General features: G+C 45.1%; 1 protein-coding gene across 2 annotated transcripts in view; it reads left to right on the forward strand.

The window, feature by feature from the left end:
* Nucleotides 1–2,062: 2,062 nt before the first annotated feature.
* Nucleotides 2,063–19,457, forward strand: part of KIAA1549 (KIAA1549 ortholog) — a 152,682-nt gene continuing 135,287 nt past the window's right edge. Inside the window, exon 1 of one of the 2 annotated variants that reach the window (XM_075050876.1) lies at nucleotides 2,063–2,183. In XM_075050876.1, coding sequence (XP_074906977.1) covers nucleotides 2,063–2,183 — 121 coding nt within the window. The remainder of the gene's footprint in view (nucleotides 2,184–19,457) is intronic. The other variant, XM_075050877.1, reaches the window with a different exon arrangement.

A 19,457-nucleotide genomic window follows, 5' to 3' on the forward strand; every position in this document is an offset into this window, starting at 1 on the left:
AATTTGGAAAAAAAAAAAAGGTGGGTGTTATATGTTTTTCTGCATTCGGTTTTTGTTAGATGTTTCAAAAACTAGGGTTTTTTTGTCCCACTGTGGTCTTCTTTTTGCAATGTTGAACATCTTTGCATGGGATGTTATAGCTTAGATTTTTAGTTTCATTTTAAGATATAGGTTGTAATCACCCATGAACTTTTCTGTGAAACATGTCTCCACTGTACAAAATGAAAGAAAATTATATTGTACTGACCGGGATTTTTAGAATGAAAGTATAGGTCTTGTGCTGGAAGGTCTGAAGTACTCATCATAGTGATTGCCTTTGGTACCTTGCCAAAGACAGGACATCGTGGACTTTTTGGCCCTGAAAACGTCTAACCTAAAACCAGTAGGTTTTTCAGATTTCACGCCCTCCCCTTACTCGCCGTGTCTATACTGGGTCGCATCTCCAGCAGATGCAGTCCGGCCGATTTCAGCTTTGCTTATTTCCATGGCCAAGGATCTGCCATGCATTATTTTCCTTCGCTGTCCGTGTGATACCACGCTGTGCTGCGTGTTGTGTGGCGTACAGCTAAATCTTACCGGTATCGCTTTATTTCTGCACGTCAGCAAAACGAACCCTCCGCTCCCGGGAGCGAGGTGTATCTGTCGTGACCGATGGGCTCCAAGAACGGCATTAGCAACCCCGCTGATGTCCCGTTAGCCCGTTCTACCGCGAGTGCCGCTGGAAACCAGGTGAGCCCAGCTCCGCTTTACGGTGGGACCTTTTCCCGGTGGGACCTTTTCCCGGTTGTCGCTGGTGCTCGCCGGTGGCCGCCGGCCTCGCCCGTGCTCCTGCGGAGAGCCGGGCTGTGGTGAAGGGGTCTCTCGGCTCTCTGTGCCCGTTACCCCCGCCTCGAGCGACACCGACGCTGCGTGGATGTCCCGCCACGTCGCCCTGCCCTCCCCGCCGTCCCTTCCCCTCTCCCACTTGCGGGACATTCGTTTCGGCCCCCGAACCTCCGCGCGCAGCCGGTGGGAAGCGAGGGCCCTGTCCCCAGGCACCGCCAGCCTCCGGGCCTCGCGCCGCTGCGGGGGAGCGCAGTCGGCCGAACGGGGATGCCCCACTCAAACCGGCAGCGGGCCCCGGGGCCGCCCCGGTCAGGGAGCGCGTAACCGGGAGACCCCGAGGCCCCTCAGCACTTCCCCCCCCCCCGCCCCGGGCTGCGCGTGCAGCGGGGGCGAGACGGCGGCACGCGACGGGTCAGCGCTGAGAAGACGGGGTGCGGCGGGGCCCGGCCGGCCGGCCACGGGCGGGGGCGGGGCCTCGCCGACACCGCCCCGCCCCGTCCCTCCCACCTCCCCCGGGGGAGCCGGGGCGGGGGAGGGCCGGCCGGCCGCCTTGGCTCCTCCCCTCCCTACCGCCTCCGCCCGCGCGCGGCGGAGGGGGCGGGGCGGGCGCGCCCCCGCGCAGACGCGGACGGCGGGGCGCGCGCAGGTGGCGGGCGGCCCCGTTTGCGCTTCGCCGCCGCGGGCCGGCCTCCGCCGGGGTTAGCGCGTCGCCGGCGGGGAGGGAGGGAGGGAGCGAGCGAGCGCCGGGGCGGCCGGGTCGGGGCTGCTGCCGCCTCCCCCCCTCCGGCTCCTTCTCCCCCCACGTGAAGGGCCGTAGCCGCCCGCCCGGGCAAGCGCCGCGGCTGGCCGAGGAGCCCCCGCTGCCCCGCAGCGCGGGGGGGGGGGGGTTTGCCCTCCGCTTCCCCGCCCGGGGGCCGAGCCGAGCCGAGGCGCTCGCGGGCCCTGCGGCGGCCCCGCTGCCCCGCTCCTGCCCCGCCGCTTCTAGGAGGCGGCTGGCGCCGCGGCGCTGCCCCGGTGAATACTCCTCACGGGGTGGGCGTGGGGAAGGGGGGGGGGCTGCGGAGGCCCCCCCGCCCCCGGGCGTCCCAGCCTCGCCGCCGGTGGATGCGCCCGGGAGGAGCCGCCGAGCCCGCCCAGCCCTTTCAGCCCGCGGGGGGGGGTGGGGGGGTGGGAAACGGGACGCGGGGCGCCGCGATGACTTGACGCCGGGCCGCGGCGTGCCGTGCCGTGCCGTGCCATGGAGGGGATGACACGCTTCGTGGTGGCCTCGGCGGCCGCGGCGCGGTGGCGACCGGCGCTACCAGCCCTGCTGCCGTTGCTGCTCGCCGTGCCGGCGCTGCGGGGCTCGCCCGCCTCAGGTAAGGGAACAAAGGGGGCCCGCGGGGCCGGCCGGGCCGCGGCAGGTGTGCCGGGGCCGGAGCCGTGCCGTGAGGGGCTGGGGGGGGCGGCGGGTGTGGGTGTGTGTGTGTGGGGGGTGTCGGCCGCCGCTGCTGAGGGGCAGCCGGCCCCGCGCGCCGGTGTCCGTTAGCGGGCGCGTGCGGGTGGTGGTGGGGGGGGGGGGGGGGCGGCAAGCGCCGGTAACAATGCGGCGGGGCGGGCGGGGGCCGCCTCTGCGCGCGGCGCTGCTGGGGAGCTCCGCCAGAAAAGGCGCGCATTGTTCGCAGCCAAACCGCCTCCGCTCCGCCGGGGGGGCGGGGGGGCTTCGCCGTGGGCAGCCCCGACCCCCCTCCGGAGCGGGGGGGCGGGCGTTGGAGCCGTGGCGTGGAAGCGAAGGAGAGAACCGGTGTGGGGAGGGGTGTTGCTGGCAGCCCCGTCCCGGACCTCTCGGGGGACCCGGTGTTTCGGGTGTGTGGGGTGTTCTGTGCGAGCCGGTGGTCGCCCGGAGCGATGGCCCCCCCCCCCCCCGGTGCCCGCTCCCCTCTTCCCCCCGCCTGCGGCTCTCGGAGCGGCCGGGGCGTTTGGGGGTGCCGCTTGTCAGGCGGCGGTGGCACCTGCGGGGTGCAGGGCAGCCTGGTTGGCCTTTCAAGTTAGGAAGCGTGGGAGCCCCTCCAAAAGCACGATGCTACTTTCCAGGCACAGCCGGGGCACGACTTGTGCGTGGAGAGACGGTTTGGGCTTCAGGGAGTGGTGTGTTCGGTAGATACTTCAAAATAGCCAGGAATCGGTGACCCCCTTTTTTTCTCTCTTTTCTCTAGTGGCTCTAGACACCAAAATTAGTCTTTAGTTAAGCAGACAGTTTAATCACAAAGATGTCTCGTTCGGTTCTGCTCCCATAGCACCTTGTGGTTTATCTTTAATACTTCTTTTAAAAAAAATGCAACTACCTTTTCATAGAAAGGGACAATTTTGCTGTGACTATAGGTTGGGTTTTTTTGGTGGAAAACAGGTATAAAGTAATATATTTTTATCAACATCAGTAAGTTGTTGGTAAGTGGTAGAAATGATAAGAACCTGCATTGATCTATTTCATGAAGTGGACCAACTAGTGTTGACTCTTACTTAAACACGAGAATTGTGGTGATTTTTGTTGGGTGCTTAAGAAGCCTTGGTGTTATAAAACATGCTTATCTTTTTAATAATACTTGATTTCCACTTCAGGAAGTAGTTTGTGTTTTGTTGGTGACTGGTTAGGTTTTCAGGGAAGTTATGCTCTGTTCTAGCTCCCTTTAGCCAACAAGAGATGTTCCATTTCCAGCCTAGGCGAAAGTTGATAATTTCTAGTAAGCTTCAGAGATTCTTCTTCTTAAATAGAACAGGCTTTGCATACAAATAGGAAGTGGCAAAGCAGTAGGTTTGTAAGCTGGAGATTTGCTTGGGTTTTTTTGCCTCTTTGAGGTTCATGGAATGGCTGGGTTTCTTTTTCTAGATTTTCATAGTAAGGCAGTGAAGGCTTTTGTTTAATTGTTTGTCTAATACTTAGTAGCTCTTAATTAAATATTGCTATGGATTTCTGTAAACTTTTGTGTGATTGCTGTGCATTCTTGTATAACTTAAAAACAGCAGTATAAATATTATGTAACTTAACCGGTGTTTGGGCTGCTGGAAGAGAGCACTCGGAGACAACAGATCTCGCCCAAAGCGATGCTTTCCTGCTCAGTCTACGGCAGGAGCCTTCAAGCTGTTTTGATTTGTGAGTCCTCTATGTTTTCTCTTTCCACTGGGCATGTGAATCGTGTACAATGAACTTTAGCATACTAAGAGCAAACTTGCTCTTCAGAGGATGCTTTTCATAGGCATCTTAGAAATGGTCCATTGATTGCAGAGATTTAAAGACTGCAGGTTGCAGAGAACAAGAATATTTTGTTCCTTTTCGGTTAAGTTGAAATGCTTTATTAAAAAGCATGACAGGAGTGCGATTTCTCTGTCTTGGGCCCATAATGTTTAAAAAGTTAGGACACAGCCCTTATCCTAATCTTTAGCCTTGAAGTGTTTTGATGGTATGATGGGTGGTGTGAAACAGAAGAGATGTGTACTGGTCATACAAGCGGTAGGCTTGGACAACATTCACTTAATTGCTTAACAGATTTACAACTCCCTGCGAATCTCTCTTGGGTGCAGTTCATTTGCTTTTCAGTGCCATTTGGCCTTGACCAGTTTAGGAACAGTAAGAACAAGCTCCTACAGCTTTGAGTTATGCAGAAGAGGCATACAGTAAGAGTGGAATGGCTGTTAGAGCCACTTGCTTGCAGCTGAAATAGCGAAGTGAATGTCAGTACTTAAGAAAATTTAGTAGTAAATCAACTTGGGTTTTGGAATGCTTGATCCAGCTCCCACTGAAGTCACATGTTGCTGAATCAGGGCTTCAGCTTCCACAATTAAGCAGATGCTGAACTCTTAGTATGTGGATAGGCTGCTAGTGTGCTAAAGGTAGGCATGCATTTGAGCACCTCTGTGAACTAGGGCTTTGGTCAGGCTCTGTGAATGTCTTACTGCTCAGCCCAGGCTGTGTTTTTGCTTTTGTTCCATTGCACAATCTGTGCAACTCCCGCACTGACAATCAGGAGGATTTATCTTGTCTTGCTACGCTGTTTTCATGGGAGAGAGGAGAGCTATGTGCCAGACTCGGAAAAGTCTGCAGTGAGTTTCCTCAGAGACTCAAGGACCAAAGAGAAGTTGTGGAGGTCAGGCAAGGAATCAGATGTAGCTGCCTTATGGGACAGTTGCAGGATATTGTTTATTCAACTTAATTGCATGAGTGTGTTGCAGACACTTGAGTTGGCATCGTGTCTCTTGTGGCCAGTTCAGCTTGTCAAGCTTGCTTCCAGTTCATTTTCACAGAAGACCCATATGGTTGGAGGATTCCCTTTAAGACTGCTTTTCTGTGCTGTGCTTGCTTTATTTATGTCAGCCTCGTGTCTACAAGCTACACTTGTAGTCTTGCCAGAGGAAATGTGTTTTTTGTTTGCATGTTCTTTCAAGAAGTTAGAATGCTAAACAAGCTAGTGGACAGTGCAGCTTTTTGTTCAGTTGTGTCTGTTTTGTGAGTGACGTTTGTTTTCTGTGAAGCAAGGTCTTGGATTTCTCAGGCAGGGCTAGGAGTTGAAATATAGCATGCCTTTAACAAAGTAGGGTTTAACAGCTTTGACCTACCTTGGGTAATAGATTTCATGCACTGGACACATTAAAGAGCAGTGATTCTTGCTGCAGCACAAATCTTTTCCAAGAGGTCTTGGGAAGCTGATGATTGTGGTAAGTGGCAGGTTCTGACAACCCAGTTCTTATTTCTCAATTCAGAATGTGTGTGTGGGGAGGGGAGTTGCTTGGGAGAGAAGTGAGGCAGAATAGACTTCTTAATAATACAGCCTCGCTTCAGCTGTGGGAGACATGGCTTTCCTTCATTTGAAAGTAAATCTGTTTATGGCTGATGTCCTAAACTACCAGTGAGTCTCCAGCCTTGCCCATTGTGGTGTACAGCATGAATAACACTAATTGCGTAAGAGTCATTATGGATGATGTCCTTAACTACTAGTATGTCTCCAGGCTGGCCTGTTGTGGCATACAGCATGAATAACACTAATTGCATAAGAGTTATTAAATAGAGTGTGTATGGGAACCTATGTATAAGTAAAAAGCCATCAGGAAATAGCACAAGTTGTATTCTAGATTTTGTCGTAGTACCCCAAAGTTAAGTCAAATGGTAACATTAAATGAAGAATGCAGACTTAATTTCTTTCTTGGCTCACGTACAAGAATCACGTTTTCGCGGAGTCCTTGTCAGCATGGCCAGTTTTGCACTCTGGAGATGCATGATATGATGTCTTTTTTTTTATCCCTGTAAAAGTCATATATTTCTGTGCTTTTCTTTAGTGGTTGCTAAACACACATGAGCTCAATAACAAATTTGATTGACACTCCCTATATGTGCTGTGTTTTCAGCTGTTGATGTTATTGGAGACAGCTGTTTTGGAAGACTAAGGGGAAAACTTTCCAAAGAGCGATGGATTAGTGGGGTCTTCTTCCTAACACATGAGATGGGGAAAAGATACCAGTGACCAGCAGTACTCACATCACTGATTACATCAATGTAATTGCATGTAAAATGCACAGAATAAATACTGGAAAATGATAGACTGGGCTGATCGTGCTAGCTCTTATTAAAGCTGTAAGATGTTATAAGATGCTTGTAAGAAACAATACTGCTTTGCAGTGGAGTTCAGAACAAACTTAACTATTTCAATTGAACTTTTATAAATTGTGCATTTTGCTATGGGCTGAAGCTTTTTTTTTCTTTGCAAAATGTCAGTTGAAAGAGTTCAGCTACTTCTGATGTTGAAGCAAGAGGAAAACAATGGTTTCTGCTTTGAGTTCTGCCAGCTTCTTTTCTGAACAACTTTAATACCCTTATGCTTTGGAGCATGCAGTTAAACTTTGGCAGATTGTGTCTGCTCTGAAGGGGATGTTTTCTCTGCTGCTGCTTTGAAAGTGGTTTTTTTCAAAAGCTTGTAACAACCAAATTTAGGCACGCATGGCTGTGATAGAGATGCATTTTTTTGTCTGCTAAAACACACATGGATGCTAAAACAGAGATGGATATAGACTGTTCTCATGGAACCTCACCTACCTATTAATACTGACCAGGGCACCTATGTGCCACCTGGGCAGATGTACTAAGCGTGCTTCTTGTAGCTCGAAATGATACGTGAAATATTGGACTTCCCTGTGAAAGTCTGTCTAAACTGCTGCAGAAGTAGGAGCAGATTGAGCTTTAGGACTGAGACCTGGCACCTGCCTGCCTTTTGTTTAAGAATGTGTCTGTGCTATGTAATGGATTGCTTTACTGTCTTTAGCAGAACTTGGGCATCTACCTTGTGGTGTGGTGTTGTGTGGTGGTACTTGGTTGCATTAGGCCCAAGAGGGAAGATGGAGAGAAGGCTTTCAGAAGGAGCAAGCATGGGACTTGGATTTAGTTAGGCAGCAGGAGTAAGAGAAGGGTCTATGGGTCTTCTCCAGTCACTGTTCTGCTCGTTGATGAGACGTGTGCAGAAACCTGGGATTTGTAGGAGTAGGAGGGGAAGAGACACACAAATTGCAAGAGGGTTTGTGAGATGAAAGAAACTGGAACTGGCAGGGCACGAAGACTAGGAGGCAAGACTTTAGGTCAGGAGTGGGGAAATAGGTCTGTGGATAAGGAAACTGCAATGCAGAAATTAATCCTAGAAGAAATAAGCAGTGCAGCCTGGTAGTAGGATAAGTGCACTGGGAAACACAGATGGATTTGGTTTAAAAAAGGAAAATAAACTTCCAGAAAACAGTGTTGAAAGGAAGAATAAGAAGTAGGGAAGATAAGGGACTGAGCCAAGTCTGGAAGAGATGTGGCTGAAAGCATCAAGCTTGGAATTTAGGAACAGGGAGGTGTATGCCCACTGCTCTGGGACACTTTCTCCAGAATTTGGCACAGAACTCAGGGCTTCAGAGTATTTGCCCTTTTCTCTTCTCAGCCAGGAGCATGATAATCTGCTGCTACTCCTTGAACATTTTGTGAATGTGCATGTTTCAGCCTTGTGACAGAAGTATATTTCAGAGTTTGTTTTAAAAACTAGAAAATCTTCTCCACAGAAATTGTGGTGGCACATGAAGACTGCAAAGGTGGAAATCAACAAGTTGGAAATATTGATGTTATAATAACCTGTACAGTTTTAAACTGCTGTGCTTATGGTACAGCTATACTCGCACGATCACAAAGTGTATATCCATATAGGTTGTATTTGTAGCTATATAGGCACCTGCGTGTAAATATCTGTACATACACATACCCACACGCAGAAAGGACCCTCATTGCATTCAGTGTACAAAACTGATCCTGCTCTGGGGAGAAATGGGTGTTGGATAGCAAATGCAGAAGTTAACTATGGGACTCTTGCTCCTTTTGTAGCAGATGTTCAAAGGTGTGAAATGAATGAGTGTATTGGGTTTGCATGGCAAGGTTTTGGTAGTGGGGGGGCTACAGGGGTGGCTTCTGTGAGAAGCTGCTAGAAACTTCCCCTATGTCCGACAGAGCCAATGCCAGCCGGCTCCAAGATGGACCTACCGCTGGCCAAGGCCATCAGCGGCAGTGGTAGTGCCTCTGTGATAACAGATTTAAGAAGGGAAAAAAAAAAGTTGCTGCAGCACAGAAACTGCAGCCAGAGAGGTGAGTGAGAACATGTAAGAGAAACAGCCCTGCAGACACCAAGGTCAGTGAAGAAGGAGGGGGAGGAGATGCTCCAGGTGCTAGAGCAGAGATTCCCCTGCAGCCCGTGGGGAAGACCGTGGTGAGGCAGGCTGTCCCCCTGCAGCCCAGGGAGGTCCACGGGGGAGCAGATCTCCACCTGCAGCCCGGGGAAGACCCCACGCTGGAGCAGGGGGATGCCTGAAGGAGGCTGTGACCCCGTGGGAAGCCCATGCTGGAGCAGGCTCCTGGCAGGACCTGCGGATCTGTGGAGAGAGGAGCCCACTCTGGAGCAGGTTTTCTGGCAGGACTTGTGACCCCGTGGGGGACCCACGCTGGAGCAGTCTGTGCCTGAAGGACTGCGCCCCATGGAAGGGACGCACTCTGGAGCAGTTTGTGAACTGTAGCCCATGGGAAGGACCCACACTGGAGAAGTTTGTGGAGGACTGTCTCGCATGGGAGGGACCCCACGCTGGAGCAGGGGAAGAGTGTGAGGAGTCCTTCCCCTGAGGAGGAAGGAGCAGCAGAGACAACGTGTGAGGAACTGACCCCAACTCCCATTCCCCATCCCCCTGTGCTGCTGTGGGGGGAGGAGGTAGAGAAAATCAGGAGTAAAGTTAAGCCTGGAAAGAAGGGAGGGGTGGGGGGACGGTGTTTTAAGAATTGGTGAGTTCTCATTATCCTACTCTTAATTGATTGGTAATAAATTAAGTTAGTTTTCCCCAAGTCGAATCTGTTTTGCCTGTGACAGTAATTGGCGATTGATCTCTCCCTGTCCTTACCTTGACCCATGAGCCTTTCATTATATTTTTCTCTCCCTTGTCCAGTTGAGGAGGGGGAGTGATAGAGCGGCTTTGGTGGGCACCTGGCTTCGAGCCAGGGTCAACCCAGCACAATGAGACGAGGGAAAGGGAAGTTTGAGTAAAGGTTTCACTGTTAATGTAATTAAATGCTGTCCTAGACAACTGAATTGTGTTGCTGTTGCGGAGTTTCAGTGATGTGAGCAAGTTGCTTAAACCAAGCTTCCCACAGGTGGTCACTAGCTGTGTGTTCCTCATTTACCGGACATGAGACCTCTGGGATCTGTGTTGCAGAAATGCAGCTGCAAGCACTCAGCCGAAAGTCAAGGGAAGCTGTTCTTGAATAGATGTTGTGTCTGTAATTCTAAATACTCATTAATGTTTCAAATTAGGCACTCAGAATTTGACCTTGTTTCTTAGTTTCACCAGTTGTAAAATGTAATTTCTTAGATGTAATTTCTTGTTTGATTTTCAAAATAGTATGAAGTGTTCAGATGCAATAGCAGTAAGCAAAAAAGAAAAATTCATCAGAAAACCAAAGACTCTTGTCTTTAGAATCATAAAGATCCAGCGGATGATAAACCAGTCTACCAATCTTGAATCCACAGAAAAGAAGTGTAAGAAATGAACTATTTGTAAGGAAATAGAAAGTAACAAATGGTGGTGTAACAGTATGCATTTACCATATTAAGACTTTTTTAGTGAGAGTTAACTAGCTTTGTAGATGGGAAGATGTACTATGCTGTATCAAAGTGTAGTAGGATTTTGTTTGATTTTTTTAAATCAAATCTTCATAAGATGTACTAATATTTATGTTTGCTGATGTTTGTTGCTCACTTCCAGTTTTAGCAGTCTCAGCCTACATCCCCTACCTGCTTGTTCTTCACACACAAACTGTTTTCTAATCCTTTTAGTCCTCTTCCATTCTCCTCTCTGATACAGAGAGGCTTCTCTTCTATGAATTAATTCCCTGTGTATATTTTTGAATTGGCTTTAGCCATCTAGTCAAGACAGTATGTCTGGGCTTGTGGTTTGAAATAGAAGTAAGATGCTAAGCTTCACCAGCGAGTAAGGGGAGGAGGAGGGAGAAGTGCTGGAAATATAGAAAAAGGGCCTGAAAATCCAGATGATTTTCAGTAAGGCATGTGCATAATAGTATCATACTGATGGGGCTGAAAACCTGCACAGCTGTAGGATAGGGAATAGGCAATGCAGCAGTGCTGTATGAAGGGATCTGGTGTTTATCGTGGATCACAAACAGAATGTGATTCAACAGGATCACAGTGGTGCTGGATCTCGTGAACACGTGGGTTGTGGTCTTTGGCATATCCTCTGTAATAACTTGTTCGTTCTCTTCAGTGGCAGAAGAGCTCCAGCTAGAATGCTGTGTCTAGTTTGGGACCTTGTCCTTCAAGGAAGAGACAGGCTACTGGAGAGAGTTAGATCACAGAAATATTGGGGTTGCCTAATCTAGAACAGAAAAACAGGTGGACAGGACTTTATTCAAACATACAAAAGATAAATACAAAGAGAAGTGTAATAAACAGTTGTTGATGTTGAGTAAGAGAAGTAAAATACTTGAATTGCAGTGAACAAGACAGGTTTTCTAACTGCTGATCTAACAGTGGGGATAATAAAACCCTGAAATACATGGTTTGGGGCAATAATGTAATCTGTCACTGGAGTTGTAAGAACAGCTTGTATAATAATCTAACAGAAGTGGATTGCAACAGTGATTCCACAGCAGTATAAAAGGATGGAATGGATGACCTGAAATATTTTGCAATTCTGTTTTTGCGAGATTCTACAAATAATGTAATTTATGTGCAGGCTGCAACATTGGGGCCAATACCTTTTCATTACTGAAAACTTTGGTGTGCTGTTCAAGTGAAGAAACAATTTGTGGTTGTATTGTTAAATACTGTGTCATAATGTTTATGCAGAGAAAAGCTAAATTAGGATTTCATAGGTAGCCTTAGTAATGATACTTCCTAACTTCTGAATGATTGATTTTAGGCTTAACAGTTTTGTAAGGTTTCAAATAATATTTTGTAAGTCTTGCTATAGTGACTTTATCCTTAGTAATAGTGGGCAGGAGGAACACACTAATTTTTTTGTTAGTCTCTGTGCAAGTTCAGTTTCTTAAGCATTTTACAGTACTGCATAGGTTATCACTGAGAGGACAGGTACAAGTAAATGGTGTGGATGTGATTCTGCATCTCCTACCTTTATTCGTCAACTGAATTATTAGCATTTGTATATCTAATAGGTGGGTTGGAAAGAGAGGCAGTATTAGTGCTCAAAACACTTTATTGATATTTCTATGAAATGTATATAGTTGGGCAGGCTGGGAACTTGTTCATCTTGGCACAGAATTTAGGATTTACCTTTGCCCTTAGCGAAGGGAGGGATGGTGGAAGGAAGAGTTCCTAGGCGATGCAAGATAATGGGGAGACTGAGCAAATACCTAGCAGTAGACCAAATCTTTCAGTTGCCTGTGTTGTATGTACTGCAGCACATGGCTGGGGTCTCGGTTGAAGGGAGGATGCAAAGCTTCTGTCCTTCAGCAGCTGAGCAACAGCGGGTGTCCCACCTGGTGACTGGGAAGTGGCCGAGTTTCCTGGCGAGACTGGTACCCGCTGGGAGGGCAGCGCGGATGTCCTGGCCAGAGCTGTGCGCTTGCTGGCCGCTGCTCAGGTGTGTGCAGTGCTTCCCGCTCTGCAGCGAGTGTGTCCTGACAAAGCTTTTCCGGACAGTTAAGACAGTGGGGAGCTCTATTTGTGCCCTTTATCTGAAATTGGTTGGTATGGCAGGGTGAGTGGGAGAGGGAGGATGGGAACTTTGATCAGGAGGATACTGAAATAAGGAACAGCACGCTAGGAGCTAGGGCTACTGTAGGAGTGGGTGAAACTGGGCATATGGACTTAGGGTATTGATGGTGGAAGGCCGAGAAGTGCTGTGGTAAGAAGAGGGCTGCTTGATACTGATAAGTTGGAGGTTTTCATGGCCCCACTGTGTATTTGACTTGAGCATCCTCTCTTTAGAGCTTGCCCTCGAGCTACGCAGAAGAAACCGAGGCACTTGCATAGGGCATTTTCTAAAGGGGTAGCTTGGCTCAGTTTTAGTAGAAAACTCTTGTGTGCCTGGTAAGATATATTTGAGAACCGTAAATGCACCTGAAAATAAATGGTCCCATAGTACAGGTAGACAATACAGGTATAGATGTTTTTTCTGAAGTAGTATTGATGCACTTACAGATTTTGTTTTCAGCTCATTTTTTTCTTAATTCACACCATTTTGGACTGAATTTCCTATTGAGTGTTTTCATACTGAGTAAGAAAATCAAACTGGTATCATTTCTTACATGAGAGGAAGGGTCTCCTTTTGTTTGCTCTCCAGCCAATAGTGTATGGAACTAGTTTGTGGATACTCTGTAAGTGAAAGTTCTTTCCTCATTTAAAGGCAATTGTTTGATACTGCAGCATGGTGCAAGGACTGTTTATTCTTCTAGTTGGATGTGAACTTGATTAGATGTCGAGCCTGTCTCACCTTTTCCTGTGGCCTGTAATTCTATTGTAAATAAATTCCACCTCATATATGCAGGTTGCAGTGAGCACTGCTCAACCACAAAGCCACGATGATTCAGTTCAGCATTATTTGGAGACAAAGCTCCAAGCATTTATATAGCAGACCCCTCTGGGCTAATATCATGTTACTTTTTGAGTAGGAGGAAGATGGTTGTTTATCAGCTACACTGGATTCTGATTAAGTAACTTCTCCAGTGGATGTCTGTATTTAAACCTGGAGTTGGTGCTGAATTGGGACTAACTTGTGTGATACATTGGGATAGAAATTGCATGTCACAGAACAAAATCCTGATCTAGAGCAGAAGTCTGGTTTGACGATGTTTTCAATTAGAAGCTGACAGCGACCTTACTTCCTGTCCTTATGCTGAAAGATGAAACAGATTTGGGCTTCCAGCCATTGACATTCAACTTTTAGAAGATGTAATTTGTTCCACTCTGAAAGAAGAAAAAAAAAAAGGTTTTCCTTTGTCTTTCTAGAGTGCATGTGCTTTTTATAGTAACTTGGTTAAAAAAATTACATAAATGCTCATCAACATAGTAATCAAGGTTTTGTCAAGAAATATTTTATCCAGTATTAGTACAAGCAAGGAAGTTTTGATGAAATAAATTGTTAGTCTGTTTACTTTTTCTTCTCTGAGTAGTTACTTTGCTGCTTCTACTGCAGCCAGGTTCTTAAAACTGTAAAAATTGTCAGAAGGATTAGGATAGCTGAGGAATGTGAAATGAATGTAAATCCATTTTGCTTCTTTTTAAATTGACTGGATTCCAGGTAGTGTCACTTGAAAGTATAATCTTCTTAAAATCCTGGGAGCATTAGAAACTTAGAAACAAAACCGAACATAGTTTCTGTACTGGAGTATTAATCCTTATGATTCTTTAGCATTTACTGCTGCTATTTACTGTGTGTGAAGTTTGTTAAGCACTGAGGTCAGGTGAAGATAGTTCTAGAAATCTTAGAGGTTCTTTCAGATTTACTAAACCAACAGTCAAATTAGTTGTTTTTATGTATTTCTTGAATGAGCCAAACCCATCATTAAAACATGCTACTGATGTGTGAGATTGCACTGACAGTTTAGCATAGTTGTATTCTTTTATATTGGGAAAGAAAATACACCCTTGAAGAACAGAATGCAACTTTCATGTTATAACATGTATTCAGTACAAACATTCATGTCATTTAGGTAAGATACTTCCAAAACACTCTGCAGTACTTTCCCTCATTCCTAAATAGTATCAAACCTGGAGGTCACCTCTAAAACTTGTTTCCTGTAAATATGTTGTTAAATAGCTTTCTAGATATTTTTAAAAGCAGAAAAATATATAAATTTTAAATCTTCCAAATGCAGATGCAACAGATAATATGGTTTATGAAGACAAGTATTTTGATTTGAGTGAATACTTAAAGCTCCTCCTTACATTTCTCATATTTCAGAAGTTACATTTCTAATGAATTTGTGGACTTGGGTTTTGTGAGGATGTATTTTGAGATTTGTTGCTTTTAGTTTTGAGAGAGTTAGAAAAAAAATGACAATTTTACCAGTAGAATGAAAGTAATGAATTAATTAAAATGATAGCTATTGGAATTTTTCTGAATGTTTAGGATCAATCTTTGTGGATTGAATTATTTGGAGGAGCACAGGTGAAAAGCACAGGTGCATGTTAAATATAGTTTGTCATAGGCAGTCAAAGCAACCACCCAAAACAGCAGGTGTCGATGTGGAACATGCATATAAGCTCAGGCATGTAGTACTGGTTTGTGTTAGTATGTGTGTGTTTTGGTTTCGTTGGTTTGGTGTTTTTGTTATTGTTGTTTGGGTTTTTGTTTGTTTGGTTTTGTTTGTTTTGGGTTATTTTTTTTCCCTCACCCTTGGGAGATGAGGGGAAAACTTTAAATGAGATTGTTTATTTTCATGATTGAAGAATGCATAAAGGGTTGAAAACTATTTGTGCAGGTTTGGCTGTATGAACTCTCCCAAAGTTTACTTGGGACCTCTTCCTCAAGTTCTGTTTCTATTGTGCTCACCTTAGGAGCTACACCATACAGTAATCTAATACAGGTTTACTCTAGTAATTCTACAATGCCTTTAAGTGTGGGGTTTTTTTTTTATTGTAATGTAAAGGAGCATGAACATAGTCTGTCAGCAGGAAAGAAGTAGAACAGGTTGCTACGGGAAGCTTAAGAGATGGGGAACCCAAATGATCAAAGCTCTTGTTAGACTAGCTATCTTTATAACCTACAGTGTTTTTATTGTGCTAACTTTCGTACAGTTCATCTTGCCTGGAAACTTTCTAAGGTCGTAAGCTTGTTGATGCTTCCTGAATTGTTGCTGCAGTGTAAGAGAAATAGCATTACTGCATCCTTTTTAACTTCTGGGACTGGATTCCTTGCTGCTTCAAATATGTTGTAGGTAAAACTGTCGAGTCAAGAATTAAATCCTGTGCCTGCAGTCTAAAGAATTTAGAGCTTTTAAATTGCAGCTCTGTTATCTCAAGCTAGGAAGAAAATATTGAAATGGGAGTTTTGTTTGAAAGCTATTTATTGAAAAAGAATGTTTGGGTATTTTGCTGATTTGCTTTCATGAAAGAATATCCAAGACAAGTAAATCAAAGCCAATGGGATATGTTATTAACAATAGATGTCTTGTATGTCTCATAATTAAACTCCTGTTCATAGTCTTTTGGGGGAACAGGTTTGTTTTTTCTCAATGTGCAGGATTTTTTTTGTATTCGAGAAGTTGAAAAGAACATGGTAGGTGTAATACTTTTTTTTTTTTATTAAACACTTGCGTGCCTGCAGAAATTGTTCAGTGGCTGTGTAATTGAGTTGGGGTAGCATGCATTGGGATGATGTAGTCTCTGACAGTCGTATCAATAGCCTGTTTTCCATCCAAAAAATCTTGCAGACCTCCTCAGAGCAATCTCTGGTGTTTATGGAAAATGGCACATTTCTAAATAAAAATCATGCTTTGGTAAGTGGGCTGTTGAGGAAGCAATCAATTTCTATTTTAAACAAGTAAACCCACCAGATTTTCCGCTGTTTTTACACATTACAGCAGGTGTTATGTATATTGAATTGGAAGACACAACAATAACAGAGTCAAAGCTAGTCTTCTGAGCTCAGCCTTTTTTCATATCAATGTTTTATGTTGTTTGTCTGGAATGTTGAATTGTCATAATATATACCTATTCAAACAGAGACACAAGACCAAGAGATTCACTTCAAAAACATGGTAACATGGTTTCTTTTATCCAACATAGTAAACTTCAAATCCTTTCCTTCCTCTTTTTTTCCCCTCTTGGAAGAAAATCCTTTTAGGGGATTTTTTTTTTTTTAAACAAAGGTAACAACGTTCTGTTCTGTGCTTTCCCCAGTGCTCCTCTTACTTTCCCCCGTATATTCTACCCTCTTTGCTACATTTCTGTTTGGAGTGAAAGTTGCAGGGAGTTCCATCTTACCTCCTACTGAAAACCAGAAAAAAAAAAAGATGTGATTCCAGCTTTTGTTGGTTTTGCACTCTGTATACTTCTTCCAGGCTCTTAAGGAGGAGAGTAGAACTCGTTAGGCATGGGTGGGGTTTTTTCTTGTTGGGGAAGGGAAGCCTTGGAAAAAGGGGAGGAGGAAGAAAGCAGGAGTGCCGTTTCTTGCCAGACATGAATGATTTTCCCTCTTAGGAAGCTGTGGCTCTGTGTTATTCCATGGAGGGGAAATCCAATTTAAGAAGTCTCTGTTACTTCTCTCCTAGCTTGTGACTTCAGCTTTTTGGATGGTTGTTGTATAGGCTGTATTTTTAAAAGAGTACTTTATTGGGATATATTTACTGTTTTGGTTTGTGTTTTCTCCTTTAAATGGGATAGGTCTTGAAACCCGAACTTGGAGCACAGTCATGCAAACAATTGTATTGGCACCTCTGGAGTGCAGAAATGAGTATCTGGGGATGTAAGGGAGTGGCAAGAACCTTTCAAAACACAGCTGCCACTGACAGAATGGCACCACAGCTCTATTTTACTCTGAAATTAATTTGTTAAGGAGCAACTGGGTTAGAACTTGCTTGATCTTAAATAGCCCCTACTATTGAGAAACCTTCATTTTAACAGCAACTCCTTTCTCATTTGAACTCACTAGTAGTTTTTATATGACTGTTGCTCTTTCTGGAAGTTTTATCTTCTGAAAGGAAAGTGGATCTTTGTATTTTTAAGTAGTTCAACTCAGAGTACATAGTAAAATCTTTTCTTTAAGCAAATATTCATATGAATGATTGAATTAAGATGTCTCCTTGGTCTTCAGTCATATTTTACTTCGTATAGAAAGTTTAAGCTCCATAATTTGTCTAGATAAAGAATTTCCACTTTTATAATTGACAGGTTTGGAGAACTATTTTCTTGCTAATGCATTTTAGTAGGTCCCTACATCCTTCTTTATGGTTGATGCCTTCTGGTTTAGGACTGGCTTCAACACTTGCCCTACCATCAAAGTGATTTACTGTTCAGTCCCCATGTGAGCACTTCAGTTCCGTTCTTCACGCTGTTTCTGCGTACGGTCTCCCTGCGTAGCCTCGCAAGCCCCAAGCTTTGCCAACACGTTAGGCTTCCCTCCATCTGCTTGCTTCCCTGCACGACAGCCGCTGCGCCTGCTTTGTGCTTTGCAGTCCCGGAGGACTAGTTGGGGTACTGGCTAAACCGGTGTTGCTATTGCATTTTTCGCTCTCTTATTTCTCTACACTATATCAAATAGAAAACCACCTGTGTTACTGTGTGTGCAAATCAGGCTCTTACTATGAATTCATTCCAGTCTAACAAGCCGTGCTTGTCTGTAGGGCAGCGAATGCATCCCTGGGCATTCTGAGGTGAATGCAAATACGTGTTTAGAGGTCTCAGAGGTCTTAACTTGGCAAGCTAGGCTGTTCGGGACCGTGTGAAAAGCAAGAAAATTTGGGGAGTTAAAATTTGGGTGACCCAATATGAAATGGTAAATGTCAAGCACCTGACTGAAATCAGGTTATAAAGTATCTATGATATATCATGCTGTCAGCCTACTGAAGAGTTGCTGCTTTAGATGTTTTCTGCATCCTCCAAGAGAGCAAGATTCCAATTGGTGGGCTTCAGCATTAAGTAGGTAGTGGAAATGTTTGTTTTCTTGCCTGATTCAACATTACCATGGGAGAGACAGGGTTTGGAAATGCTGTGTGTCAGCACTGGAGACAAAATATTTTGTAGAGAGTGCACTCATCAATTCCAACAGACTTTTGCAAACTTTTATGAGCGTGAACTTGCTGGTGGCTGCTGCTGAGGGCATCTTTCCCGTGAGCAGAAGAGTTAAATTGATGGTGTAGGGCCTGCTGTGTTGCCTTCCAGAGCAGGAGGGGCAGCAGGGATGTTGACAAGCAGCATGGTGGCATGTCCGTTCTCAGCCCCTTCTGAGGGAAATTGGGCAGAGGCAAACTAACGTGTTTTACAGTAGAAAATGCAGGCATCTTCCTGAATGTTGTGGTGCTGTGGAGGGTTGGGAGCAGAAAAGGATACTGAAATATTTTAGAGAAAAATATAAGCCAGCGTGTTTCTTATTATGGAGTAAGTGGGTACATCGTTATTTTTGTCTTGGTGGTCTTTTTAAAGCCAAATGATACTGAACTCGGGTCGTTTTTTTCTTTGTCTGTTGGCTTAATGGTGGAACAGTGTCTTGGGGAGAGGAAGCCCCATCAGGGAGAAACTAATAGAAGTGCATCATTTGAGGCTGTGCATATTGTAGGTCACTTTAGAGAGACTGCGTTTTCCAATCTTGTATGGAGCCGGAAGTGACACCTTTGTGGTTTCTTTAATTATGAATTAAGTATCACATGGATGTGAAGCATTAAAAATTCTAAAGCATCTCTGGGACTGAATTAAAAAAAATCTGTGTTGCAATTCTCAGTGGTACTTAAAATGGAAGATGACTTTTTCGCCAGAGTAGGCTTTAATTGAAAAGCAGACTTCCTGATATATCCCTACATAATGGTGTAAAAGCTTTAGACCTTTTGCTGTTTTGCGTAGTTACCTTCAATAATAAAATTTTGCACTGACACTAAGAACTAATGCAGGAAAATTTTCCAGAAGTATTTCAACATATAATCTTAGTCATATTTCACTTCATTGACAGTGATAATTTGCATGGGTTCTGTTCTGTAATTATTTGAAGATCAATAATAGGTGTATCTTTCTATCTGTCCTGTCTAGCAGTATAATGGCCTTTGAGATACTCAGAAATGTGAAGTTCTCTCATGATGCTGACTGTAGCAGACTTGGGCTCTAATTAGGGCTGGTTTATGTAAACCAGTTTCAGAACTGAGCAGTTCTCAGTTTCCTAATCCCTTGCAGAGGAAGGAGGAAAAAAAAAACCCAACCCAGGAGGCTCAAGAGCACCATACAAATCTCAACTTGCTGACATTTTAAAGAAAACTACAAGTGTTGGAAATGCCAGGTTTCATTAGATTTTCTTATTAAATAGTTTTTTTGGTTTTAGATGGCTTTTATTGGAACCTCCTCTACAGGAAACACCAACATGAGTCTTTGCTGTGAAGTGTTACTGTATTGAGCATTCAGATTTTCATAGCTTCATTTTTT

This window comes from Buteo buteo, chromosome 19 (assembly GCF_964188355.1).
Source record: "Buteo buteo chromosome 19, bButBut1.hap1.1, whole genome shotgun sequence".
Taxonomy (NCBI): domain Eukaryota; kingdom Metazoa; phylum Chordata; class Aves; order Accipitriformes; family Accipitridae; genus Buteo; species Buteo buteo.